This window comes from Myotis lucifugus, unplaced genomic scaffold (genome assembly GCF_000147115.1).
Source record: "Myotis lucifugus unplaced genomic scaffold, Myoluc2.0 scaffold_181, whole genome shotgun sequence".
NCBI lineage: Eukaryota > Metazoa > Chordata > Mammalia > Chiroptera > Vespertilionidae > Myotis > Myotis lucifugus.
In genome coordinates, this window is record NW_005871229.1 from 2,547,949 (window position 1) to 2,575,146 (window position 27,198).

Sequence of the window (27,198 nt, forward strand, 5' to 3'; positions counted from 1 at the left end):
ATATATTATAAAAAAAAAAAGAACCAGGAAGTCATGGTTAGATTCCCAGTCAGGGCACATGTGGGCTCGATCCCCAGTGTGGGGCGTGCAGAAGGCAGTCAATCAATGATTCTCATCATTGATGTTTCTATCTCTCTCTCCCTCTCAGTTGAAAAAATTATTGGCACATATTGGGTGCTCTGTCAGGTTATTAATAAGGATGAGGATGACCATTTGGATAATTCCACTTAGACATGCCTTGACCATTAGGGTTGCATCTGATAGACCCGAGGTGCAATGGGGATTAAGAATTTTGGGTTGAAGTATCTTATTTTCAAATGGTTCTATGTTAAAGGCAGGTAGGTAGGTAGATAGACATGTAGATTTGTCAGTCAGGGTCAAACTAGGATACAGAAGACCTGCAGCTGGGATTTCCAAGATGATGTAATGGAAGAATCATTTAAGGACACAGTTTAAAGTACTGACAAGGGAGGGTTAAGTGCCAGGGTCTAGCAACAGGGGCAGTGTGACCGCCCAGCCTGATGAAGCAGGGAAAGGACCAGTATGACCAGAACCCTTTGGGCCCAGGAATAGGGCAGCTGTGCTCAGAGAGGAAGGCAAAGTTCTCCAGACCACAGGCCTCAGACAGGAGTGAGCAGGGGAAGCAAGGGTGACCTCTCTCTCCTCCCTGCCTCCCTCTCGTCTCCCTTGTGCCTCTCATCGGCCAAACCCAATCAAAAGCCATAAAGGCCAGCCTCTTCCTGGGGCCCAGGTACGTTTTGAGAAGGTGGAGAACAGATCTGGAGGCAGAGGGAACAGGAAGAGCTCACTGACCATTGGCGATAAACTACCCCCACCTCACCAGAGCCGAGCAGAAGGATGCTTCCCCGCACTGGGCAGGGGGGGGGGGGTGCTGGGATGTGCCCAGTGTTCTGCAGGGTCCTCATGGGATCCTGGCAACAAACCAGGCATTTCCTTCCATTCCAAATGCCAGAACATATCTCCAGGTACCGGGGAGTGGGCATTCTAAACCCCATTGAACGGGGCCAGGGCATTGCGACTTAACCAGCAAACTGTAGGGTAGAGTGCAGGGGAAATAAGGCATGCACTCTGTCCGGGAGGCAAGGATTGTTGAATAAGCTGCTGAAATAGGTTTTGTGTTCTGTCAACAAGTAACCAGTGTGGTGTCTGTTGAACGTGCACTCTGTGTTGTTCCGAGCGCACATCGGGGGCGATGGCCAGCTGTGTCGTGCCAGCCAGGTGTGCGTCTTGTGAAAGCAGCTCTCGGGTGACAAAGCAAAGCATTCTTGTGGCGGTTTCCCAGCGGCCCTGGGATTTTATTGCCGACCTTCAAGGAGATTAAATCGGAGGAACTTTCACGGTGAAAGCAGCGTGCGTTGTGGAAAGAGCCCTGGAGTGGGAGCTGGAGTCTGGCGTGGCTTTGGCAACGACAATGACACTGGCCAGCGTTCTCGGCACACTCCCCAGGGCCTGGCGCTGCGGTAAGTGCTGGGCTCACATCAGCACAGGTTTTCCAAAATGTGGTGGATGCTCCACGGGTGGTACCCTGTTTTGTGTTGAGATAAAACTCACATAACATAAAATTTGAAGGACACGTTAGTGGCATTTACTACATCCACGATGTTTGACAACCATCGCATCTACCTAGTTCCAAAACATTGCCATCGTCCCAGTGGGAAAACCCCGACCCATGAAGAAATGAAAACAAGCGTTTAAACAAAAACGTGTACATGAGTGTTCTGAGCTGCACTATTCACAACAGTCCAAAGGTGGAAACAACCCGATGTCCATCGACGGATGAATGGTCTGCCCACACCATGGAATATTACTCAGCCACGAAAAGGAGGGGCGTGCTGATCTGTGCTCCAGCACCGATGATCAGAGAGACCAGACACAAGAGCCACGCACTGTGGGATTCCAGTGAAACCGCCGGAACAGGCAGATCCATTGAGACGAAATGATCTGCCAACAGAAAGTACCCCTAAGTCCCCAATAAAAGTAGAGGGAACAGGATACAGTGGACGTGGATCTTGGCATGGCCGTGTTTAGTGATGATAACCGATTGATGATTCTCTTTCATCATTGGTGTTTCTCTCTCTCCCGCTCCCTTCCTTTCCCTGAAATCGATAAAAACATATAAAAATATTTTTTTAAAAGGAATGCAAGAAGGAGAGACCCGTTTAGTTAGCCAGCTGATGGGGGCCGCGCCCCTTCCACTCACTCAGCCCCAATGTTCTGTTCTGTGAAATGAAGGAGCGGGGATTCGAGGGCAGCTCTGCCAGGTGCTGAAGTCGGGGTGGGGCAGAAGTAAAGGACTGTTTGCCTTGCACCCATTTTTTAAGAACTTTTTATTGTGAAGTAATTTTGGACTTGCAGAAAAGTTGCAAAACAGTGCGGTGAGATTCTTTACACTCCTTCTCCAGCATCCTCCAATGTAAACACCATTCCCAGCCATAGTGATCAAGAACAGGAAACTGACAGTGATAACATATTATTAACTAGGCTACAGGCCTTATTTGAATTTCACCACTTTTTCCACGAATGGCCGTCTTCTGTTCCAGGATCGAATCCAGGAGGCCACACCATTTAGAGTGCTTATTTCTCTCCGTCTCCTCGGATCCGTGACAGTCTGTCTGTTGTTCCTCGCCTCCGGTGGGTTTGACACTTTCAAAGAGCACTCGTCGGTCGTTTTGTAGAATGTCCCCCAGTTTGAGGTTGTTCAGTGTCTTCTGATTGGAGCGAGGGGGTATCTGTTTTTTAAATTTACTCACTATTCCTTTGGATAGATAATAAAAAAAAAAGGTAGCTAGCAACTTCATAACCATGATTCATGGATTTTATGACACAGTTATAGTAAATATTAAAGGTAAAAAGTGAGCCAACTAAAGGAAAAATGGTAAATTAGTCATTGCATAGGCAAGTCATAAGTGGCGTAGAGATATACGACATTATTTCACGTAACCCTCACAAGAGCCCTACAAAGTGGATCCTGTTATTATTCACCATTTTGCAGCCGAGGAAACAGACAGAGATCAATGTTGGCCCAAAGCTACGTAGTCAGTAAATGGCAGAGTCAGGATTGGAACCCAGGACCTATGCCATCTTATCCACTGCACTAGGGGCCCGATGCACGAAATTCATGTAAGGGGCTTGGCCCCCACTGCCACCACGGCTGCCTCTGCCTCAGCCCCGCTGCCACGGCTTCGTCCAGAAGGACATCCGATCTAATTAGCATATTATGCTTTTATTATTATAGATTCCCCATAAGCCTTCCTTCCCACCTGCGATGTCAGCTTAGATACTGACGTCACTCTCTTTCCAAAGTGACGTCATTCTCTTTCTTCCATGATTTTTATTTCAGGGGGAAATTTGCAGAGTTTTGCCGGGTGAGGCTGAACCAGGTGGGAATGTGTCGCTCAGTGCGGAGGAAGGGCTGTCTTCTAGGGGCTGACTGGGTGCAACGGGAGATGAACACCCAGCCCATTCAGGGAACCCCAAGGCACACACTCAGGACAATGCCTGGGGCCTGGGCCTGGTGCTCCCTGTGGATGGAGGAAGGAGGCTGGCTCCCCTCCAGCTCTTGTGGAAAGAGTAGGCATGGGCTGGTTTGACATCAAAAGCAAAAGCTCTAGCCCTAACCGGTTTGGCTCAGTGGATAGAGCATCGGCCTGCGCACTGAAGGGTCCCAGGTTCGATTCCGGTCAAGGGCATGTATCTTGGTTGCGGGCACATCCCCAGTAGGGGGCGTGCAGGAGGCAGCTGATCGATGTTTCTAACTATCTCTCTCCCTTCCTCTCTGTAAAAAATAAAATATTTTTTTTAAAGCAAAAGCTCTATTTCCAGAGGAAGGTGTCACTCCAAGAAGGGTCTTTGTGACCACCCGGAGGGGAGAGAAGCAGCAGGTGTGTGGGGTTAGGTCCTAACCGTTAGGATGACGAGTGTGTGAAAGGCTGTACCGCCCTCAGTAGCTTTAGCCCAGGGCAAAAGGTCAGGTGGGCAGCAGCCACGGGGCACAAGCTGGGACATGCAGAGAGCCCTCGGGAGGGTGGGGGCCTGGATCACCGGTAGCAGGTGTCAGCGCTTCATTCCTTTTTATGGCTGAATGGAAGGCCACCGTGTGGATAGGGGCACCCATGACAGGACCCAAATCACCAAGCACACCTGCCCCTTCATTGAGCAGCTTCTAAAGATGACCTGTCTTGCTTCCCTTTAAACCTCACTCTCCAGCAGGGGTCCCACAGTCAAATACCTGCAGGGTCCTGGCAAGAAACGAGTGAGTGAGGGGGTCACCTGGGGGCCGAGAGGAACGGGGGAGCTCATGCCCTGTCAAAGGGGCACCCCCCCCCCACTCCAGCCGTTTGTTGACATTCAGGCAGGTGGAGGCAGTGTGGGCACACCTTGCAATGTTCTGAGAAAACCAGAAATTTGCATTTCATGTGAAACTCCCAGTTTTTAACTGTGTTAACCAAAAGAAACTCATCTGTGTGCCTGTGGGGGTTTGTAGACCCAGGCGAGCGATCACCTGGGTCTGCAGCACTTTTGTGCAGAACAGTTTATAGTTTGGGTCGAAATTGAAATCTCATTCGAAATTGCCGTTTTTGTCGATCACAAAAGAATTGACTCTGCAATTTTACAAGGTTCAACCTAATATCACCCATCACACTCCCAGTGGTTCTCAACCTTCCTAATGCCGCGACCCTCTAACACAGTTCCTCATGTTGTGGTGACCCCCAACCATAAAATTATTTTCGTTGCTACTTCATAACTGTAATTTTGCTACTGTTATGAATCCTAATGTAAATATCTGATATGCGGGATGTATTTTCATTGTTCGTGACCCACAGGTTGAGAACCGCTGCAGACTGAAGTGTTCTGCTTGAAGCATTGCGGGACAGCAAAAAAGTAACACAGGCATTTAGAGGCCAGCTGGTTTCTCAAACTACACTCTGCACACCCATCCCCGGGGTCTTCTTAAAATGCAGAGTCTGGTGACTAGGTCTGCGTGGCCCCTGAGACGGCATTTTAAACACCTCTCAGGTGATGCCCACAGGGCATGCGACCACGTCCATCATCGGTCACTGTACGAACTTCATCAAGACCCTCCTCTTGAGCTCTCTCTTTTCTGAATCCAGTGCTGTTACCCAAGTATGCGAAGACTCATTAATTCATTCTTCCTTTTGTCATGGGCCATGTGACCACCTCCCTGCAGCTGCTTGGCAGGAAGTGAACGGCTACCAGGGCTGCCTTCCTGCATAGCAACCACCATCTGGAACGGTGCTCTGGACATGACATGGGCTCTCCAGGTGTCTGTAGTCTCCACCGCTCCCTCTCGCCTCCCACCTGGGCGACTTCATTCAATGGCTGTAGCCTTGGAGATTGAGACTCTGGTTTATTGAGCAACTGCTATGTGCCAGGCACTTTGCTGTGCACTGAGGGTATCCCAGGAAACCAGGAAAGCCTGATCTTTGTCCTTCAGGAGCGTACAGTCTCCTAGTTCATTAGGATGATCTGTTTTTAGAACAAAGCAGTTACTCCATAAAGGCTGAAAAATGAAGGAGTTGTTATTTATGGCTCTTTCAATAAACCCTACATACCGATAATCAGCTTTTTACTCTCATGAAATTGTTCTTTTAAAAATTTACCTTGACAAGCAACTTGGTTAAACCTCAACACGGAGCTGTGATTTGGAAGATCCAGTTCTTGATGTCCCACCTCGGACAAGGGCCACTACAGACATGGACAGTTTACAGAGGGCTCCTTACAGAGCTGATCTTACGTGATCTTCACAAAAACCTGGGAGGTCATTATTTCTACTTTTTCAGCTTCCCAGAAGGAACTGGAGATTCAAAAAGTTAGATAGATGACTTGCCCGGGATCAAATGGCCAGTCAGTGGCACAGCTGGGGAGTGAGCCAAGTCAAGTGTATTTTTCTGTAATCCTCTCTTCATTTTCAGAATTGGGTAAAGAATAAGGAGAGGTTGACTCTTGCAAGATGCTGGACCACCGTTAAATTAGTAATCACTACTCGGGAAGACTAATTCTGTCGAAGGATTATTCTTATCTTTTCTTTCACCCCAATTTTACTCACCCTCACGTTCTGTCTGTCGGGGAAGCCAGACTGGAATGTCACCGCGGACACCGCCTCCTCTCTTACCCCTTCCATCCAGTCAGTCACCAAACCTTGTTGGCGCAACCTCCTAAATATCTCTTTAATCCACCCACTTCCTCCCTTCACCACCCTAATCCTGACCAGCCTCCTCTCTCGTTTCTGGCCTGCAGCCGCCTCCTAACTCCCCGTAGCCAGCCTTGTCTTCCCACCCAGTCTCCATCCAACAGCCAGAGTGATGTTTACAAAATCCAAACCCGACCCCAGAACTTCTCTTCTCAAAACCCTCCCAGGCTTGCCATCACCCTAAGAATAGAGTCCAAAATCTTTAACGTGGTTCTAAAAGCCCCGCATGAACCAGCTCCTAAAGACCTCTCCAGCTTCAGAAGACACTGATTTTATTCTCCCGCCACAGTAGACTCTATCTGGTGCCTCCAATGCCTGCTCCCCTCCCACCTCAATACAGTCTCTCCTCCCAACACCCACTCCTTCATCTGGCCAACTCTGTATCGTGACTCTTCCTCTAGGAAGCCTTCCCTGACCACCCCCAAGACCGTTAGCTATCCTGTCCATGCCCCTGTTAGCACACTGCATTTCTATTTTGTTCTAGTCACTATACTTGTTGCTAAGTCTCGCTACACCCACCTCTGCCACCTCTGAGGGCAGGGATGCTGTCTGTCCTGCCCACCCTTACATCCCCAGTGCAAGATCCTCACTGACCCAGGTGGGGGCAATGTAAGAGTTAGTTAATGAGGGGATGGCTTGGATGAAAGAAAAGGAAGAGAGAGAGAGAGTAAGGGAAGGAGAGGAAGAAAAAGAAAGTAGAAGAGGGTGAGGTTTATTGGAGGTAGAAAATGTGCCATCTGTTTTTAATGGTTCTTAAGGGACGTCTCAGAGACCACTGGTAATATGTTTCCTTTGTATAGTAACAAGGCCATCCTCTGGGCGTGGTTATGTTTGCAAATCTGGCCTGAAATAGTTCATTTTCCTTGAGGTGTGATCTAAATTGACTCAAAAAAGAGTAGTTAACAGTGCCATGTACATTATGGGTATCATTCCACCAAATGCTTTCCCGTTTAATTGTCCCATGTGATTTGTTTCCATATTACAGATTAGGAATCTGAACCTAACGGGTGGTACGGGGGAGTCCCGAACCCTCTCTTCCTGGCCCCACAGCCCAGGCCTTGGACCACACGTGACACTGCCAGCCATGAGGTCTGGCGGAGGCGAGGAGACAGACATCTCTGGGGATTTGGGTGCCATGGAGGGTCCCTGGATGGAAGCAATTTAAGAATCTCAGTCCTGCCCTGGCTGGTTTGGCTCCGTGGATAGACCCTCCGCCTGCAGACTGAAGGGTCCCGGGTTCGATTCCGGTCAAGGGCATGTACCTTGGTTGCAGGCTCCGCCCCGACGCTCCTCCCCAGCCCAGGCTCTGGCTGGGCTTGTGCAGGAGGCAACCAATGATGTGTTTCTCTCACGTCGATGTTTCTCTCTGTCTTACCCTCTCTCTTCCACTCTCTCTCTAAAAAAAAATCAATGGAAACATATCCTCAGGTGCAGATTAAAAAAAAAGAATCTCAGTCTTACGCCTTGGAATTTTCTGTCTGTCTGATGGATATTGTGCTCTACAGCCGGCTGAACTAGCTCATAAAAACGAGCTTTGCAAAATGAAGATGAAATGAAGGCTCCATAATCCCCAGGTCTGTTCCAACACGGAGACACCCACCCTGGAGCTCTCTCCTGTGATGGTCTGGACCAGCGACCAGTAGCGCCCCGGCCCACCCAGTGGGAGCGACTCAACACCAAGGTCCAGGGCCTGCCTCTGCAGCTGCCTCTCCTGAGTTCCATGTCCCCGCACACCAGATCCTTGTCTTAGGGCGTTCCCAATAGGCAATAAGCAAAACAGTTCACAACAAAAAGTAGGCTTTCCTCCCACCGACCCCCAGCCTCCCCGCCCCCTTTCCCAGGAGCAGCCTCTGTTACTAACATCTTGGGTGTTTTTTCCCAGAGATTTTCCGTGCACCTTCGAGCTTATATGGGCGTATGGATAACTAAGTAGGGTGCATGTAGAAATACATTCCTATGCCATGTTCTCTGACTCGCAAGTTCAGTAATATCTCTCCAATATCTCCCCACTGACCCTTTTAGATCTTATTCCCCTGTGGTTCGTGCCTGCCAGGATTCCATTTCGGGGGCGTGCCACCCTCACGGTGGGTATTCAGATTTTCCCAATCTCTTGATATTCTTAACTCTTCAAGGAAGAGAGAGAGAGAGAGAGAGAGAGAGAGAATATGAATGTGTGTGTGTTTCATCTGCAGGGGCAAGTTGTGTGTGTGTGTGTGTGTGTGTGTGTGTGTGTTTCATCTGTAGGGGCAAGTTTTTTTGTTTGTTCGTTTAAATATATTTTATTGATTTTTTTACAGAGAGGAAGGGAGAGGGATAGAGAGTTAGAAACATCAATGAGAGAGAAACATCGATCAGCTGCCTCCTGCACACTCCCCACTGGGGATGTGCCCACAACCAAGGTACATGCCCTTGACCGGAATCTTCAGTCTGCAGGCCAACACTCTATCCACTGAGCCAAACCAGCTAGGGCTGCAGGGGCAAGTTTTAAAAATTGAATTGCCAGGTCTAAAAATTGGCGGCCAGGTCAAAGATCTGTGTGTTTTCAATGAGGGAGTAGATATTGTCACACCACCACACAGAGAGACCGTATGAAGCAACGATGTAAGGGAGTGTGGATTTCCCAAACCCTCAGGTGCAAGGTGTACGGTCAGGCTTTAAATAACTGTCCATCCTCCTGCTCCTAACTCTAAACCACGCTCCTTCTCGCCTCTGAGGTGTGGGCATTTGGCCGGGAGTATCAGAGTCATCACAGGCCAACCGTAGCCAGGAATCTGGGGGAATGAGGTGTCTGGGATGATCCCATGGGACCAGGGTGTCTGTCTGTGGCCTCCCCAAAACACAGAACAACAACTTATCCCCCGATTTGCAGGGGTTGGCGGGTTTGTGTGTGACTTGGCGTGGGAGAAGGCACATCAGCTTCTTTCCCGGGGGTGTGCTCTCTGGGGAAAGACTGCAAATTAGCTGTTTGAGAGATGGGAGGAAGTTGGTGGTTTTGTTGAGGGTTTTTTTGAGAGCACAGTTGGGTTACGTTTTCGGTCTTTTGTTTGTGTTGGAGGCAGCAGTTTTTGTTTCGCTTTAAGACGTGGAGGACTTGAATTTGTTTTTACATGAGATTGGGGGGAGACGGGATGCAGGGCTGTAATCCATTAGCGATTTTGTGGGTGCGCGCACTGAAAACACCGAGGCGTTGACAGGCGGCTGTTCTGTTCTTTAATATTGCTCATTTAAAGGTCACACACGTGATAAAAATAATTTAAATGATATTCAAATTGGAAGAAGAAGGGTATTCAGTGCTTCCTCCTACTTCTGACTTCCAATACTCCTTGTAGGATGCAGCCAGTGATGCTCCTTCCTTCCAGAATGGTCTCTGCATGTACGCACTGGTTTCTTTTCTTTCCTTTTCTTTCTTTCTTTTACCTAATGGTATATCTTGGAGCTCATTTTCTACCTGCAAATGGGGAACTGCTTTATTCTCTTCGATGAGACATTTATTGGATCCTCAGGTTAGATTTTAAAGGCCGTTTGGGTGGCAGGAGGCTGAGTACTGGACGGTCACCCCAGGGGACACCCTCCTGTTCCCTGGCTCTCTACAGGGTTCGCGCTGGGTTTTCTCCTTCCCCGTTCTAACCCCGTCAGCCTCATTTGCAGCGGTCAGCCTCAAACAGTGGTGAGATGTTTGCTAACCTTCTGTGTCAATTTTCCAGTATCTTTAGATGGAAGTATCTACTGCCTGGCTAAGTAGATTCCCGAGGGGACATACGGGACTGGGGGACACGAGGAAGAGCTCTGGTCCAGGAGCCAGACGCTAGAACCAGACTCCAGACCACGCTGCCCAGCGGCAATGCAGTGTGAGCCACAGGCGTGATCTTGAACTGTGTAGTGGTCTCATTCTCAAGAGTCAAAAGCAACAGGTGGATACATTTTCTAATCATTGTGCTTGACCCAATGTATCCAAGACATTATCAGTTCGACATGAGTGACAGAAACTGGAAAATTAGGGATATTTTATGTTCTTTGTGTCCTGCTGGTCTTTGAAATCCAGTGTTCATTTTACTCATACAGCTTATCTCAGTGGAACCAGCCACAGCTCAGGAGTCCCGTGGCCACATGTGGCCAGTGGCTGCTGTATCGGCGGCACAGCTCTTGACCCCTCAGCTGCTGCTGATTCCCGAATCCTCCGACCTCAGTGCAGAATTGGAAAGCCACGGCAGCCAGGGCAGGCAGGCCGGTCTCCCTGCTCAGCTGAATTTCTGCATCTGTGAAACGGGGACGGTCGGACGTGACCTTGGTCAGGTCGCTGCAGAGGAGGATGTGCTTCGGGGAGGAAAAGGAGGGAGGCCTGATTGTGTGGGATTATTGTTAGGATTGGGATTCACCTTGGCCAGGCCTCAGGGTCCACTCCCTTAGGCCCAGGGCTGCCTCCCCGTCACTCCTCTCAGCCTCGAGCACCTTGTCAGCAGCACCCTGCTTGACACACAGTAAACTCGGTCACTCGGGACTGTGACTGTCACCATTCCTCTGATCGCAGAAACGCGGCCCAGGGCGGGGAGCAGTTTGCCCAAGGTCGCACGGCAGTGAGACTGGGGTGGTGGCAGACGCTGGCCTATTTTGGCTCCCTGCTCCTCTCTGAAAGCCAGCCGCCGTTTCCACGCAGCCAGGTAATGGAGACAAATACACCGAGACCACTGAGCTACTTGAACGAGGCCCGGTCCAAGAATCGTTTCCCTGGCACTTGCTCGGGCAGCACGCACACAGGGTTTGTGTAAAGTCGCGGCTCCAAAGAGCAGAGGCCGGTTGTAGTCAGTGCGCCCACCGTGACTGGCGTGGGAGTCCTCGGTGTGATTTCAAACAAAGGGCCTCCTTCTAGGTGGCACGCGATGCACTGCTGGCGAGACTGCAGTGGAGTAGAAAGTGAGCTCAGTGGTCAGCCAGAGAGCCCGAGGCGTGACACCGTGCAACATGACAGGACGCCGTGTCTTCCTGAGCCTTCGCTCTGTGATCTTGCCGAGCACCCTGCACTCACTGGTTCATTTAATCCTCCCAGTTTCCCAGGGAGGTGATCATTACATGATGATCCCATTTTACAGATGAGGAAACTGAGGCTCCAAGAAAATAAAGAACTCACCCAGAAACACACAGATAGGGCCGGAAGGGGCCTTTAAAATCTTCCCTGGAGCAGAAGGGTGGCCAGCACTCCAGGTTGGCCCAGGACTGAGGAGCCCGCTGGACACCAGGCATTTGCAAGCGGGACAAGGGGCTCTCCCTGTAGTTGCTTAATTTATTCATCGGTAAAATGGGCATAGCCAACCCTGACACTGGTCCGGGTGAGAATAAAAATATGACAGCAGAGGAGGGTGTGCTTTGGGAAGGAAAAAGAGAGACACCTCGTATTGTGGGGGTGTTTTAGGGTGAGGATTGGCCACAGTGAGGACTCAGAATCCACTCACCTGGTCCCAGGGCTGTGTTCTCTGTCGCTCACTCTCATTCTGTCCCTCGGACTTGGACTTCTTCCTGCCTCTCGAGCCCAGCCCCTTTCCAATTCCTTCCAAATTTCAAGTTGCCTTTCTAGAGCCAAAGTCTGAGAAACAGCACCCCACTTTCCCAAGCACCTGCCAACAGCCCTGTCTGATTTGAAAACAGCTAAGAAAGAGAGAGGCGGGGCTGGGGGGTGGGGTTGTGAGTTGCTTTATTGCTTTTTCTTGAGCCAAGCCCAGCCTATGTGCTTAGGGAAGGTCCGGCCCAGGCCAGCGTGTGGAGGAAGCGAGCATGGGGGCCTCGCCCACCAGGAGCTCCCCTTCAAGTCTCTTCTTTAATTAAAGACCTCAGCCGAGTGCCCACTCAAGAGCGGTCGGGAGGTCCCCGCTGGCTCTGCTTCCAGCTACACAGTGAACATCCTGGGTTTGGTACCGGGAAGGAGTGGGCTCACGGAGAGCTAAGGCAGCAGGGGGCAGGGCGGGCCGATCCTCTCCCCGGCCAGGAGAGCACGGTGGTTCCAGAGCCCCTGCAGCAGGATGCTGGCAGACACTCCGCCCGTCGCCACGGGCCACACACGCACACTCACACAGCAGAGAAATGACACCGCGCGAGGCGATGCATGAATACACAGAGAGACACACACAGCAACACCAGATGGAGAACACAGCCTGGGCTGGGCCGGGCAGTCATTATTCCCTCACCCACACAGAGGGACTGGCGGAGTTACGTAAAGCAAGCTGTAAAATGGGGGGGGGGGCCTAACTTGCTAACCAGCCCCGTGGGGAACCCAGGAGGGGGTACCTCCTGCTCATGGGGGTGTCTGCATCCACGTCCTGCTCTCAGAGGTAGCAGGAGCCTGTCATCTGCCTCAACCCAGCCCCGGGGTGACCCCGGGAAGCTGCTAGAAGGGAAAGGAGGGAGGGAGTTGTTAGCAGTGGCAGATGGGAGCTCCCTCCCTGCGCTAAGGCATGGTGAATGCCCGCAGAGGGGTGGATGGATCTGGGGGTAAGGAAAGGGCTGTACGGGTTCTCCACTGCCCCCCACTTGTCCCCAGTCCACCTGCCCCAGCCCGGACACATAAGACACACCTGCATCCCTGCCCGCTGTGTACATGCCACAGGCGCACACTCCTCACCTGAGCCACGGCGGCCTATTGGCCTTCGGCTCTCCAAGCTCACCACTCAGCTTCCCTGAGCCTGGAGGAGCTGGTGGGAGTTGTAAAAATACAGTGGGGCCTTGACTTACGAGTTTAATTCGTTCCGTGACGGAGCTCGTAACTCAAATTACTCGTATGTAAAATCAAAAAGTGAACGAGTGAGACACGTGATGCTGGGCTGATGTTGTGTTCACTGTGACGTTTGCTGCGCCAACTAGCAGTGGGGTATCTGAAGCTGGCTCGTAACCGGAATTTTAGCTCGCAACTCAAAGCAAAAAATCGGCCGAGAGACGGCTAATATCTCGAAAAACTCGTTAGTCGGGACACTCGTAAGTCAAGGCCCCACTGTAACTAGAATATAAATGTTTTAAACCTAGACTATAAGTTTAAAAGCTTAGGCTCAAGAGTGGGACCAATCTGAGTTCAAATCTTCCCTCCGCCATCATTCTCTGCTTGACCTTGGACAGGTCACTGACCCTTCCCAAGCTTTGGTCTTCTTGTCTATTGAAGGGTTACTGTGCGAATCAGAGAAGAAACATCCTGTTAAGAGTGCCTGTGCTCAGTAACTGTCCACTCTGTTTAGTCTTTGGGGATTTTTCTCCACTCAACAAGCACTCGCTGAGCACCTGCTCGGTGCTTATGTTCACCTGGGCATGCACAGCCCACTCTCCTGGTGTTTCTCCGTTGGGGTTTCAGGTGGCCTGTGAAGTACCATGTCCCCCAACGCGTTATAGGGACCTGTGTCTGGTACATATACCCAATTGGGTTTGTGATGGTGGCCAAGTCTGCCCTTTTGAATGTGGAACGAGTCAATAATTATAAAAACGGTCATAAAAGCCAATTGACATCTTTAACCGGTGGCTCCGCGGAAGGCAGTGTCCCCTTCCAGGGGCTGTGGCGGGGGCTTTGGGAGCAGCCAGGTAGGAGAGCCCACAGCTCCGTGCTGGCCGAGCTCCTGAGCCGTGGATGGAACATGTGAAGCAGAGAGACACAGGCCACGGGTGTGACCAGTTGGAGGGGTGGCTTCTGGTGGTGGGAAAAAATAAGAGAGGTCTTCTGAGTCTTGCCTTCTGCTTCCTGGGGCTGAGAGGACTGTGAGTGGTTACCCAGGGCTTTGGTCATGGAGATGAACCCAGGCAGTTTGCAGCCAACTGGGAAAGTACCCTCCTCGAAGAAAAGGGATTTTGTTTCTGGGTTGGTCCCTCCGGAGCGTCTGACGGCTGGACGTCTCCGTGTGCCGGCTTCGTGTTGAAGGTAGTGTTGGGCACTCCCACCTCGACCTCTTCTTAAACTCTCTCCATTCTGTCCCTTGTTCCTTCTCTTCAGCTCAGGAAGCTCCGGATCTCGTCTGTGTCTCACGGGCTGGCGATGCCCAGGGAATAGCCCCCAAGAGCATGCGCGGCCTCTAGACACTTCCACCAGATTCTTCCCCTCACAGTCCGCCTGACCTGTTGCTTAGGGACACGTCCCACCGCTTCTCCTGACGTCTGCCCGGTCAGCCATCACTTCCTCAGAGAACAAGGAGGGAGGCAGGCGCGTGAAATCATGCCACCGACCGCCGAACAGCAATGAGTGGGTGATACCGAGTTGACGTCAAAGTCAGACAAGCCCAAGAGACTCGCCGCAGCCCCGGCTCCTTCCTCCTCCGCACAGCCTGAGCGGGGCTCCTCCTGGCGAAGCCACCTCGGCCCGGCCCAGTCTGAGGTCTGCAGACCCTCGGACCCTGGACACCATGGAGAATCACATGTTCAGTGTCCAGCAAATCCAACCCAACGTGATTTCTGTCCGCCTCTTCAAGCGCAGAGTGGGGGGCTTGGGGTTCCTGGTGAAGGAGCGGGTGAGCAAGCCCCCCGTGATCGTCTCCGACCTGATTCGAGGGGGTGCCGCCGAGCAGAGCGGCCTCATCCAGGCCGGAGACATCATCCTCGCGGTCAACGGCCAGCCGTTGGTGGACATGAGCTACGCCAGCGCCCTGGAGGTGCTCAGGGGCATTGCTTCCGAGACCCACGTGGTCCTCATTCTGAGGGGCCCGGAGGGCTTCACCACGCACCTGGAGACCACCTTTACTGGGGACGGGACCCCCAAGACCATCCGGGTGACACGGCCCCTGGGCCCCCCCACCACGGCTGTCGATCTGTCACACCAGTCGTCAGCCTGCAAAGAGCAGCCGCTGGCGGTGGACGGGGCCACAGGCCCCAGCAACGGGCCCCAGCACGCCCAGGACAACGGGCCAGAAGCCGGCTCGCTGTCCCACACCAACGGCCTGGACCCTGCCAAGAAGAATGCCGGGGCCGCCCGTCAGTGCAGTGAGGAGCACAATGAGTTGCTCAAAGAGATCAAGCCTGTGCTGAACCTTCTCACCTCGGCCGACAGAGGGATCAACGGAGGGGGACCTACCAAGGCGGAGACAAAAGATGCAGAAGTTCAGGTGGACAGGTAAGCCCCGCAGGTGTGCATGCGCGCATGTGCTGCAGCTCAGCCTCACAGCCCGGGAGCCAGCCTGAGCTGCCCCCGACATCTGCTGGGCACAGCCACTCTCTCCCCCTTGCCTCTTCCCTTTAAAATTGCAAGAGCAGAATGGGCGTAGCAGCTAGGATGTATCCCTTGCCAGGAATCCCAGAGCTGTCAGTCATGGTAGCTGGTGTCATGTTTTCCGATCTTGATCCCATGTAACCCTCCAGCCACCCCGAGGATGGGTATGTTTGCAGTCCACGTGTCCCGGGTGAGAAGATTGAGGCTCAGAGAGGAGGGGCTTTCCCAGGCCACCCAGGAGGTGAGGTGGGTGTCAAGGCCTTGGGAAGAGAGGAGAGAGCTGAGCATTGGGAAACCTCAGGCTCAGCCGGTTCTCTCCTTGGGCAGCCTGTCGAGGGCAACTAAGGCTCTAACAGAGGGGGAGGAATCAAGGTAGAGAATTGGCCCCAACTCCCCCAAACAGGGCTCCTGCTTGGATCAGGTGGGAGGCGAGGCTAGAACTTGAAGAAGTGGGTGCCAGCCCCTCCGTGTTGCCCAGGCCGGCGTGTTCTGATTCTGTGGGGAGGAAAGCTGGCAGCCCAGTGGGTTATTCCAGCTCCTTCTCTGGGGAGGAGGCAGCAGCCGGGCCAACCTGGCACGTCGTGCAATTGTTTGACTGAAAGCAGCAGAAAAAACTGTTTTGCAGGAGGTAAGATTTGGGAGAAAGCAATGCAGGGCAAGTCCAGGGCTCCATGAAACCACTCACATAAATGGTAAGGATGAGGGATATTTAATGATAGCACGTGTGCCCCTAGCGCAATGGTTTAGACCCATGCTGGACTCAAAGTAACCACCCCCCCCCCCCCCGCCTTTAACAGATCTTTTATTTAAATATTTTTGTATTGATTTCATAGAGGAAGGGAGAGAGAGAGAGATCAAAACATCAATGATGAGAGAGAAACATCGATCGGCTGCCTCCTACATGCCCCCTACCTGAGGATTGAGCCTGTAACCTGGTACGTGCCCTGACCAGGAATCGAACCATGATCGCCTGGTTCATGGGTTGACACTCAACCACTGACCCACACTGGCTGGGCTTAACAGATCTTTTTAAATGTTCCTTTACTAACCAGCAGCTAATTCATGGATCATATAACCTACCCACACTTGACATTTTAAAAATCAATTTAATGCCCTAACTACAAAATAAAGGAGACAGAGCAAAAAATAATTGATGATAAAAGAACCTACAATTTCACATTAGGGCTCAGGCCCGACTCCACTGGAATGGTCAGTGTTTGCAGCTAAACATAGAATTGCCGCCAACACAGCCGAGTCAGATGCAGATCGACACACGTGTGTTGTTTTGGTACCTCGCATGCCACCAACGGCGGCGTCGCCTTGGTGATGTGATTTCCTGAAATGGTGAACGGCTCCCAATAAAACGATGCCATTCCTCTGATTTAGTTGCAACAGTGGCATGCCTGGGAAAATCAGTCTATTTTAAAGCCTATATATACATAATAACAAATTGGGATCATGGCTCAGCAATTTAGGCATTTTTTTAAAAATCTGTGTGAATGTCCCGAGGTGGTGTGGCAGTCAGGACCCTTAGTGCTCGTGTGGGGAGTGTTCCTGGTGTTGCAGGATGTCCGTCACCCCAGAAGCCACCTCCCTCCCACTGTGACAACCACAGGTGCCCCCACAAATTGCCAGACGGCCTCCTAGCGGCTGAAATAAGTGCCTCACTAAGAACCCGTGTCCCCGGTCAGGAAAGGAAACGCAGGGACAGTGTCTTTGGGGTCACTCTCGGGGCTGGCAGGCCGGGCACAGTCCAGGCCCCTGGAGCATGTGGCTGCCTGGAATGATGCACCCTCCCAGGGGCCTCTCCACCCAAGCTGCATGTGGGGGTGGGATGGGAACTGGCACCCCAGATGCTGCATGAACAGGTGACCATGAGGCGGGCAGCCCGCCAGGCCCTGAGCCCCGCACCCAGGTTCGTTTACTGGTCTGTGACTTCTGGGTCTGAGCAGAGGCTGGTTCTCAGCGGTGCCCCTGATCTCCTACTCTCTCGGCCTCATTCCCTTCCTTCTGTCCCTCTTTCCTTTGGACAGACTGATTCTGCTCCATCTAGTCCCTCTCCCTCACGGGGCATCCCTGGTCCTTACCTGGGGGTAGAAGTGATGCTTAGTCTAGACACAGCCTCATCCCTTCATCCCAAGGTGGCGGGGCGGCCCTGGCAGGTGGTGGCAGTGTGTGAGGGATTGCAAGGAAGAGAAACTCGGGGCTTCCAAGTCCTCCTGCACTTGGGAGCGATCACTTTAAAATGCTGCCTAGCAGAGGAAATCCAGGTTGTCAGCTTGCTGCCCTGAAGGAGGGTTCTAAAGAGGCCAAGGTCCCCAGTCCAGCCTCCATCTGGACCAGGTGGTCAGCCTCGCCCTGGGCTCTGATAACTTCTTTGCCACTTGGGGTTACTTACAGATTACCTCCTTGCAGGAGTTAGGCTCCCTAAGTAGGCCATGTGGTTTTAGCCCCCTTTTATAGAACTGAAGCTCAGAGAGGTTAAGCAACCTGCCCGGGGACACACAGCACTGTCCTGGTTCTACCTAGAAATCTCACAATGAGTGTCCAGAGTTAAAGAGAAACCAGGCAATAGAATGAGGCTGGAGGAACGGAAGTCGATTTTGACCCTAGAGTATTAGCTTAACTCGGGGGCAGGGGAGCCTTCTGTGACAAGCATGAGTTTCGGTTTTTTGGCAGGTTTTTTTATTGTGGTAAAATTGGTATACAAGGTTATATATATTTGAGGTGTATAACATTATAATATCTGTATACACTACATAGTGTTCACTATCGTAAATCTAGTTACCATCCTTCACCATAGAATTGATCCCCTTCACCCATTTTGCCCTTCCTCCAAACCCCTTTACCCCTGGTAACCACCAACCTGTTCTCTGGATGTATGAGTTTGCTTTTGTTTGGTTTTTATATTTCACGTATACGTGAAATCATACAGTAGTTGTCTTTCTTCCTCTGACTTATTTCACTTTGCAGAATGCCCTCAAGGTCCATCTACGTTGTCACAAATCGCCTGGGTTTTATTATCATTATGTTCGGCCGCTACAGAGCACTGCAGGTGGGCCTGGCCCCATGCTAAGGTCTTTGCTCCTCATAGCACCCTGTTTTCCTGTTACTTGTCCCAAGTCACACAGCTGACTTTGTAGATTGCAGTGTTGGCCACAGATCACTTGACCACTAGTCATCAAGTTTCAGAGGTCATCAGAGTATTTTCTCAGAGTCTAAAAGGGAAACTGAGGCCCTGAGATGCCTCGGGGGCCGAGGGGGGGGCTGTTTCGGGCTCTCCAGTTTCCCAGGATCCAAACTCAGCCCAATCCCCCAGCCTGGGCCCTGGAGACACTGGAGAATCCTGCCCGGCGTTTGGGATACGAGGTGTTACAGTCATGACTAGTCCCGAACCCAGAGGCCCGAACCCCATTCTCAGCTACAGCATTTGCCGTAGAATTCTGACTCTCAAAGGCATACCTTTCTCTTTATGGAGACCGTTTTCCTTTCTAGCATGCTGAAATCTTGGAGAAAAGCTTTGCCCATACCACAGGCCTGGTTTCCACAGTCCCCACATCCACCTGCTAGAACTCAGCTCCCAGAATCCACGACCAGGTGGAGGCAGAAACCCAAGGCTATTGGCGTGGGGTGGGCGAGAAGGGGGGTCAAAGAGAGGGGGTTGTCTGCTGAGAGATGCAGGCAGGGCTTCCTGCCAGGACCGGCTGCTCCTCAGCAGCCCCTCGCCTGGCTGGGCCAGAGCTGGCAGCCCCCACCTGCAGGCTGTGCCCTGCACACAGGCCTGGCCCACCTGTTCCCCCTCCTGGGTCAGCACTGGGATGATCAACACTTGCAAGAACTCTCTGTGGAGTCAGGCCCAGACCCCCACACATCCCCATCCCCACTGTGTGCGCGGTAGGAGCGTCCTGCCTCGCAGGGAGCCTCGGTTGGAAGGATCTGGCAAAGGTTCCCAGAAGGTGTAGAGATGCTAGACCGGCTCTTGGCTCGGGTCTGATCACCCAGCTAGCAAAGTGGAAGAAAAATGGCTTTGGTTTAGACATTGCCAGAAAGCACAGAAAATGCTCCAGGTGGAAGACAGAGTGAATGTGAGGGCTGAGCATGGTGGGAGGTGGGAGTCTGGAAGGGAAGCAGAGAATCCCCAAATTCCTGGGCTCCAGGAACAAGATGTGATGGTTCAAAAAGGGTCTGAGTGCGACATCCCTGCCTCTGTCCCCCGACCCCCAGGGAAGGCACCCCCGTCCCAGGTAGGACCCATGGATGCCTCATTTCCCAGTCTTCAGAGACGTTAAGATTTTCAGCACCACTGTCCAATGCTATAGCCACTAGCCACATATACTAGTAGCTGTCTACACCCAGTTACAGTTAAAATTACACATTCAGGCCCTGGCTGGTTTGGCTCAGTAGATAGAGTGTCGGCCCACAGGTGGACCGAAGGGTCCTGGGTTGGATTCCTGTCAAGGGCACATACCTCGGTTGCAGGTTCAATCCCCAGCCCTGGTCAACGCATGAGGGAGGCAACCAATCCTTGTGTCTCTCACATCTATGTTTCTCTCTCTGTCTCTCCTCCTCCCTTCCACTCTCTCTAAAAATCAATGGAAAAATATCGTCAGGGGAGGATTAACCACAAAGAAACATGAAACATTCAGTTCCTCACTGACAGTAGCCATGTTTCAAGTGCTCGGTTGCCTCATGTGCTAGTGGCCTACGCCTGGACAGCACAGATGTAGAATGTGTCCGTCGTGGCAGGTCCCGCTAGCCCACGCCGGCTTGGAGGAATCTGGACTGTCTTACACAGAAGTACACTTTCCTTTCTCTGCTTCCATCTGATCGACCCATAAGCAAATGAGTAGTAAGAGCGGTGATGGTAAGTGTAAGGGCTGTGAGCGTGACCTCATTTAACCATTGCAACAAGGCGTTATTATGATTAACCCTATTTTAGAGATGAACAAACGGAGAATTAGGAAAGACAAGTATCCTGAATACCCCAAGTTGCACAGCTTAGACCCATCGATGCTAAGCGTTGAGCCCAATAGCCCGTGTCCTTACACAGGTGGCACTGCCCTTCCACGCCCATCAGGCAGCTAGGCCCAGGGCGAGTGCATTTGCAGCAATGAGCCCGATCATTTCCCGCAGACCCGCTTACCACTGACAGACTGGGGGTTGGGCATCTACCTAAATCTACTTCTAATCTGGCCCCTGCGGGAATGGGAGCCAAATAACTCAACTTGCTTGTTCCCCCTGGTGCCATATTCAAAGTATTCTTCTACTAATCACACGGGACTCTTAAAGAAGTGCATGTTGACAGAACACTTCAAAAGCATTATTTAAACAAAGTTGTTAAAGGCTTTTTAAAAAGGATGATGGTGAAAGTGCTCGCTCCCTGTCGATTCACACAGACGAGCCCCAGGAGCCATTTCAGAGTTGCCTAGGTAATTGGACCCTGTAATTTTTGTAAACGGGCCTCCTTCTGTGAGCGATGTTGGGTTGCTTGCTCTTTAGCCTCTGGCTTCGCATGAGCATCCTGACTAGTTTTTTTCTGTCTCTGGTGTTTTTTTTTTCATTTGTTTGTTTTTTAAAGGCAGGATCTCGGCCGAGCATCTGTCAGACCTAGTTTCAAATCCCAGCCCTGCTGTGTGCTTACCGTGGAGCCTTGGGAAACTAACCTAACCTCTCAGGGCTCAGTTTTCGCATCTGTAAAACTGGGCTTTTAATATCTGTTGCAATTAAATGAAATCATTTCTGTGCAAGGACCTGGTACATCACAGATGCTCAAACAGTATTAGCCTCCTCCCTTCTCTGCTCCTCCCTTCTCTGCTGAATCCGGGTTTATGGTCGTGTGATCTCACAGAGTCAGGAGCTGAGTGACATTTAGACGCTTCCTCTGTTTTTCACCACGTAGGTAAACTATTGCCTTGGGTTCTGTAATCAAGAACTACTCCCGGTGTGTTTTGGTGCCGGTGTGTTTTGGTGACATTTTACCAGTAAAGAGGGTAACACAGTATGTTCCCTCTGACACTTGCAGAGCTCTCCAAGCAAAAGAGCAGAAGTGGCTTTGACGAGGGCCACCAGAACTCTGCGAAACACGGCGCAGAGGGGTCTGGCTGGACCCCAGTGAGCAGCTGGAGCAGCTGGCTGCCCAGGGCCACGCTTCTGATTCATCCCAAACAGCTGTCAGCACCAGATTGGGGATCAGGGGAAATTCTGGAGCCAAGACCAGAGTCCCCAAAGCTGGAAACAGAGAACAGAAGGCTAGACAAGGGCCAGCCTAGACGCCCAAGGTTGGGGAGCAGACATATGCCCTAGTCAGGGTAACCCTGAGGGGAGGGTTGAAAAGAAGCAGGTTGTCAGGAAGCAGAGGGCAGCATTCGGAGGGAGGAAGAGCAGGTCTGGATTTTGACGCAGTCTCAGTTCCACCCCAGCCATGCTTCCCCTCCATCTCAGAGGGTGGCCAGCTGTGGAACCTGCCGAGAGCCTCCTCCTGAACCTACTCAAGGTCAGAGCCTGGGAGTGAGCTCTGGTTCAGAGGTCAAGCTCTAGAGTCAGGAACAAGCCTGAGTTTGAATCCCAACTCCACCATCACTAGCTGTGTTACTGAGGCTAGTAACTTAACCTCTCTGAGCCTGTTTCCTCATCTGATGATGACTGTGAGGCTGATAATAATGGTGGTGAAGGTCATGATGGAAGAGGATGGGGATGGTGGTGATGATAATGATGAGAGTGATTATGGCAGTGGTGATGGTGATACAGACAGTGCTAACACTGGTGATGATGGTGATGATGATTATGTGTAATGATGATAGTTAGGCTGATGAAGAGAAGTCGATGGTGTTGATTGTGATAGTGATGATGGTGATGATCCTGAGATGGTGGAGGCGATGATGGTGGTAATGGTAGTGTGATGGTGGTGATGATGATGACAAATGATAATGAGAGCCTCCACTTCAGAAGGATGTGAAGAGTAGGCTGGGATCCTGTGACCTTCAGCAATTTAGCTCTTGTCTCACCTCTACCATCTGTAAAATGGTGAATATTCCTATCTAACAGGGTTGTCACAAAGATTAAATTAACCAAGACATATGTAAAGTGCACAAAAAACACTAGCCATCATTTTAATAGTATTATTTTCACCTGCTCTGTTCCCCTGACTTCAGAATCATTCCTGTTTACCCTGGGCTGGTGTCATTAGCCTTGTTGTCAATGCCTAGCGTTGGGATGACCTACCACCCTGGCCCACGGGACTGGTTTCCTTCCCTATCCCTCCTGCCTCCTACTTCCTACATCATTAAGGCTGATGGGCATCACTGTGTCCAGGGATTCTGCCTGGGGTTCTGCTAGGAGGTGGGCTTCCTCTGTTCGTAGATCTTTGAAATGAGGGAAGGAATAAGAAGGAGCACAGTCCATGTCATGGCCATCCTGAAATGATGTCCACGAAGACGGGTGGATGCCAACCATGGGTGTCAACTTGGATGAGCTCACCTTTGTGTTTGACAGTGGGGCGCTGTCAATCCTACGAGGCAGCAGGCTGGGCCCCCAGTGCTCTCTGGCTCCACGTAGTCATGTGGGTGGACCATGGAGGCTCTGGACTGACTCGGGAATCCCAGACCAGGGCTACCAGCTCGCTGGCCACCCCTCATGTCATGCTTTCCTCACGCCACCCACTTGCCTTCCAGAGACCTGGATGCCAAGTCACACAAACCTCTGCCCCTCGGCGTGGAGAATGACCGTGTCTTCAATGACCTGTGGGGGAAGGGCAACGTGCCTGTGGTCCTCAACAACCCGTATTCAGAGAAGGAGCAGGTAAGAGCGGTGCCCGCTGGGAGGTGTTGGGGCTGAAGCCAGGAGCACCCATGCTGGGATATGGATTTTGCTTTGGTGTGTTTTTTTCTTTGTGAGCTTGCCATTTTTCAGATGCTAATTCTGTTTCTACATTAACAGCACTCACATGGTTCAGGATTTAAAAGATAAAATAGAGCCCTGGCCAGTTTTCACAGTGGTTAGAGCATCAGCCTGCAGACCAAAGGGTAGTGGGTTCGATTCCTGGTCAAGGGCATGTACCTCCGTTGCGTGTTCACACCCTGCACCCAGTTGGGGCACATCTAGAAGGTAGCCAGTCGCTGTGTCTTCCTCACATCGATGTTTCTCTCTCTCCCCCCTGCTCCTCCCTCCTTTTCACTCTAAAAAATCAATGGAAAAAATATCCTTGGATGAGGATTTAAATATATATATATAAAATATGTCAGGCTGGCATGGCTCAGTGGTTGAGCATTGACCTATGAACCAGGAGGTCATGGTTTGATTCCCAGTCAGGGCACGTGCCCAGGTTGCAGGCTCGGTCCCCAGTGTGGGGCGTGCAGGAGGCAGCTGATCAATGATTATCTCTCATCATTGATGTTTCTATCTCTCTCTCCCTCTCTCTCTTCCTCTCTGAAATCAATAAAAATATATTTTTAAAAAAGCTATAAAATATGCATGATGGAAAGTGTTTCTCTCTCCCCTAGTCCCAGCCACAAAGTATCCCTCCCTACCGTAAGGAATAGTTATAATTTTTTGTGGTCCTTTTAGCATAGAGAGACAAGTAGGCGCACATTTTTTACACAAACGAGAGTGCATTATACATACAGTTTTGCACCCTGCTTTTTCACTTACCAGCATATCTAGAAATTAGTACTACCAGTAACTAGTAGATAGAGTCCTCGTTCTTTTTAACAGCTGCATAATTTTCCATTGCATGCCTCTGCCATATTCATTGAGCCCATCCTCCAAAATGAACACTCTTGAGTCATTGCCAATATTTTGCTATGACATTGCTGTAAAGAACGATATCGTATAAACACCTTATTTGGCACATGGGCAGGCTTTTCAATAAAATAAATTCCTAGAAGTGGAATTATTGGGTCAAAGGTCATATTCACTTGTTATTCAGCAGATATTGAGAATTGCTCATCATAAAGGTCGTGCCAATCCTACGGGCTGAGTAGGAGCGTGGTTGTTTCCCCGCAGCCTCACCAGCTCCATCTTTGCCAATTTTCCCAGAGGTAGTTTGGCTGCTGGGCAGATATGGTTCCCGAGAGTCACTCGATTTGGCTAGAGAGCAGCAGCATCTCTTACTCCCCTGCCCAGGCAGCTAACGGGCCAGGCCCCAGCAGCCTAGGGAGGCATGTGAATCTGCCACCCCAGCTCTGCATGCAGCGAAGTCTAGGTGGAGATGGTCCAGGTCACTCAGTGGGTCATCTTCTTCCTGCCCAACACCTGCCCCGAGCCCCGGGTGGCACAGGCCGGGTTGCCAAGCTCTTTCTTCTGGTGCAGCGTCTATGGCACTTTCTCCACCAGCTCATCTAAGCAAGGACTCAGAGTCCCTCTACATAGCTTCACGGGAGGATGGGACGCTGCAGAGCCTCCGTGGGGATTGCGTCCTTAGCCAGGAAGAGAGGAGCATGAGGGATTCTGCGGTAGGTCAGACCCAGGGTCCCACTGGCCACTTCCTCTACCTCTTGCAGTGACTTCTGGGAATGTTCGGAGGACAAGCACAATTGTAGCTTCTTATGCTGCCTCAGAAATCAAGGTCATGCCCTAGCCGGCTTGGCTCAGTGGATAGAGCGTCAGCCTGCGGACCGATGGGTCCCAGGTTTAATTCCGGCCAAGGGCACATGCCTGGGTTGTGGGCTCGATCCCCAATAGGGGGTGTGCAGGAGGCAGCCGATCAATGATTCTCTCTCATCATTGATGTTTCTCTCTCTCTCTCCTCCCTTCCTCTCTGAAATCAATAAAGAAATATATTTTAAAAAAAAGAAAGAAATCAAGGTCATGCCCTGCCAGGTAGCTCAGTTGGTTGGAGTGTTGTCTGTATATGCCAAGGTTGTGGGTTTGATTTCTAGGCAGGGCACATGCAAGAAGCAACCACTGAACGCATAAATGAGTGAAAAATCAAGGTCACATTGTGAGCGTGAGGGGACTATTATCCATTAATGGAGAAATGAGCAGATAAAGTTAAAATAGTCTATATATTTTCTTTCTTTTAAAAAAAATGCATTTTTTATTTCAGAGATGAAGAGAGAGAGAGAGAGAGAGAGAGAGAGAGAGAGAGAGAAAGAGAGAGACATCAATGAGAGAGGCCCGGCTGGCGTGGCTCAGTGGTTGAGCATTGACCTATGGACCAGGAGGTCACGGTTTGATTCCCAGTCAGGATATATGCCCAGGTTGTGGGCTCAATTCCCAGTGTGGGACATACAGGAGGCAGCCGATCAATGATTCTCTCTCATTGATGTTTCTATCTCTCTCACCCTCTCCCTTCCTCTCTGAAATCAATAAGAGTATATTTTAAAAATAAATCCTATATAATAAAAGGGTAATATGCAAATAGACCGAATGGCAGAATGACTAGAACGCCTGTGGCCCCTTGCCCCAGCCAGCCCCAACCCTAATTGGCCCCCACCCCAGCCAGCCTGCCCCCGAAGATCTCCATCAGGGGCGGGCCAGCTGGACCCCACCAGTGCACGAATTTGTGCACCGGGCCTCTAGTAAATAAATAATGAGAGAGAATCATTGATTGGCTGCCTCCTGCATGTCCCCTACTGGGGATCAAGTGTGCAACTTGGTCATGTGCCCTGACCCGGAATCCAACCATGATCTCCTGGTTCATAGGTCAACATTCAACCACTGAACCATGCCGGCCGAGTTATATTTTCTTTCTTAATTGAAATAAAGAAGTGTTGCCATAATGAAAACCTTCCTAAGTCTAAGGACAGAAAGAGGCAGCCTCGGGCAAGATTTGGACTATAGACATGATTTGTTGGAGCTACACTGTCTTATCCTAAGACAGCGGTCACCAATCAGTGGTCCGTGAGGTCCGAAAGGTTGGTGACCGCTGTCCTAAGAGACAATTTCTATTTGAACTTTTTTAAAATATATTTTTTAAAATATATTTTTTATTAATTTCAGAGAGGAAGGGAGAGGGGAGAGAGATAGAAACATCAATGATGAGAGGGAATCATTGATTGGCTGCCCCCTGCATGCCCCCTACTGGGGATCGAGCCCGCAACCTGGGCATGTGCCCTTGACCAGAATCAAACCCAGGACCCTTCAGTCCACAGGCTGACACGCTATCCAGTGAGCCAAACCAGCTAGGGCTCTATTTGAACTTTGAATTTATTGCCAGTATTTCAAAATTTTATATAAATATCATATTTACAACTTCTCTTAAAAATGTGGACAACCTGACCACATTGATCTCTATTCTTATGATGAAACTAGAGGCCCAGTGCACGAAATTCATGCACAGGTAGAGCCCCCAGGCCTGGACAGTGATTAGGGCTGATTAGGGCCTTCCAGCTGCTGGCCAGAGCCTCCCTTCCCTGGCTTCCAGCTGCTGGCCGGGGCCTCTGTTCATTCCACAGAGCCCCCTGGTGGTCAGCGCACATCATAGCGAGTGATAGAACTCCCGGTTGAACTCCCATAGGGACACTTTGCATATTAGCCTGTTATATATATAGATAATCTCCTGGACTGAGTAGCAGCTGCCCCCTCTAGACAGGGCTCTCTGGTTTGCTGCAATCCCCACCACTCCCTATTGTGTCTCTCTCGGTAAGTTATAAGTAGCAGATTGAGATTTGGGGTACAGGGAAGAAGCAGAGGAGGCCTTGCCCCCACCAGAAGAACCCTTAAGGTCCTGCTGAAATCTGAGCGGCAGGACTCTGGCCATTTCCTTTCATGCCGTCCACCTCAGTTAGACAGTGTTAACCCTGAACATAGCCCTGAACTTAAAGCCTGGGGGGGTGGGGCTCAATGCTGGGAACAGAGCAGGCAT

The 27,198-nt window shown here is 51.0% G+C and overlaps 1 protein-coding gene across 1 annotated transcript in view; it reads left to right on the forward strand.

Moving 5' to 3' along the window:
* Positions 1-14,577: 14,577 nt before the first annotated feature.
* NOS1 (nitric oxide synthase 1) overlaps positions 14,578-27,198 on the forward strand; it is a 73,675-nt gene continuing 61,054 nt past the window's right edge. The window contains exons 1-2 of the mRNA XM_023760404.1: positions 14,578-15,299; positions 23,066-23,192. Coding sequence (XP_023616172.1) covers positions 14,596-15,299; positions 23,066-23,192 — 831 coding nt within the window. The 5' untranslated portion in view covers positions 14,578-14,595. The remainder of the gene's footprint in view (positions 15,300-23,065; positions 23,193-27,198) is intronic.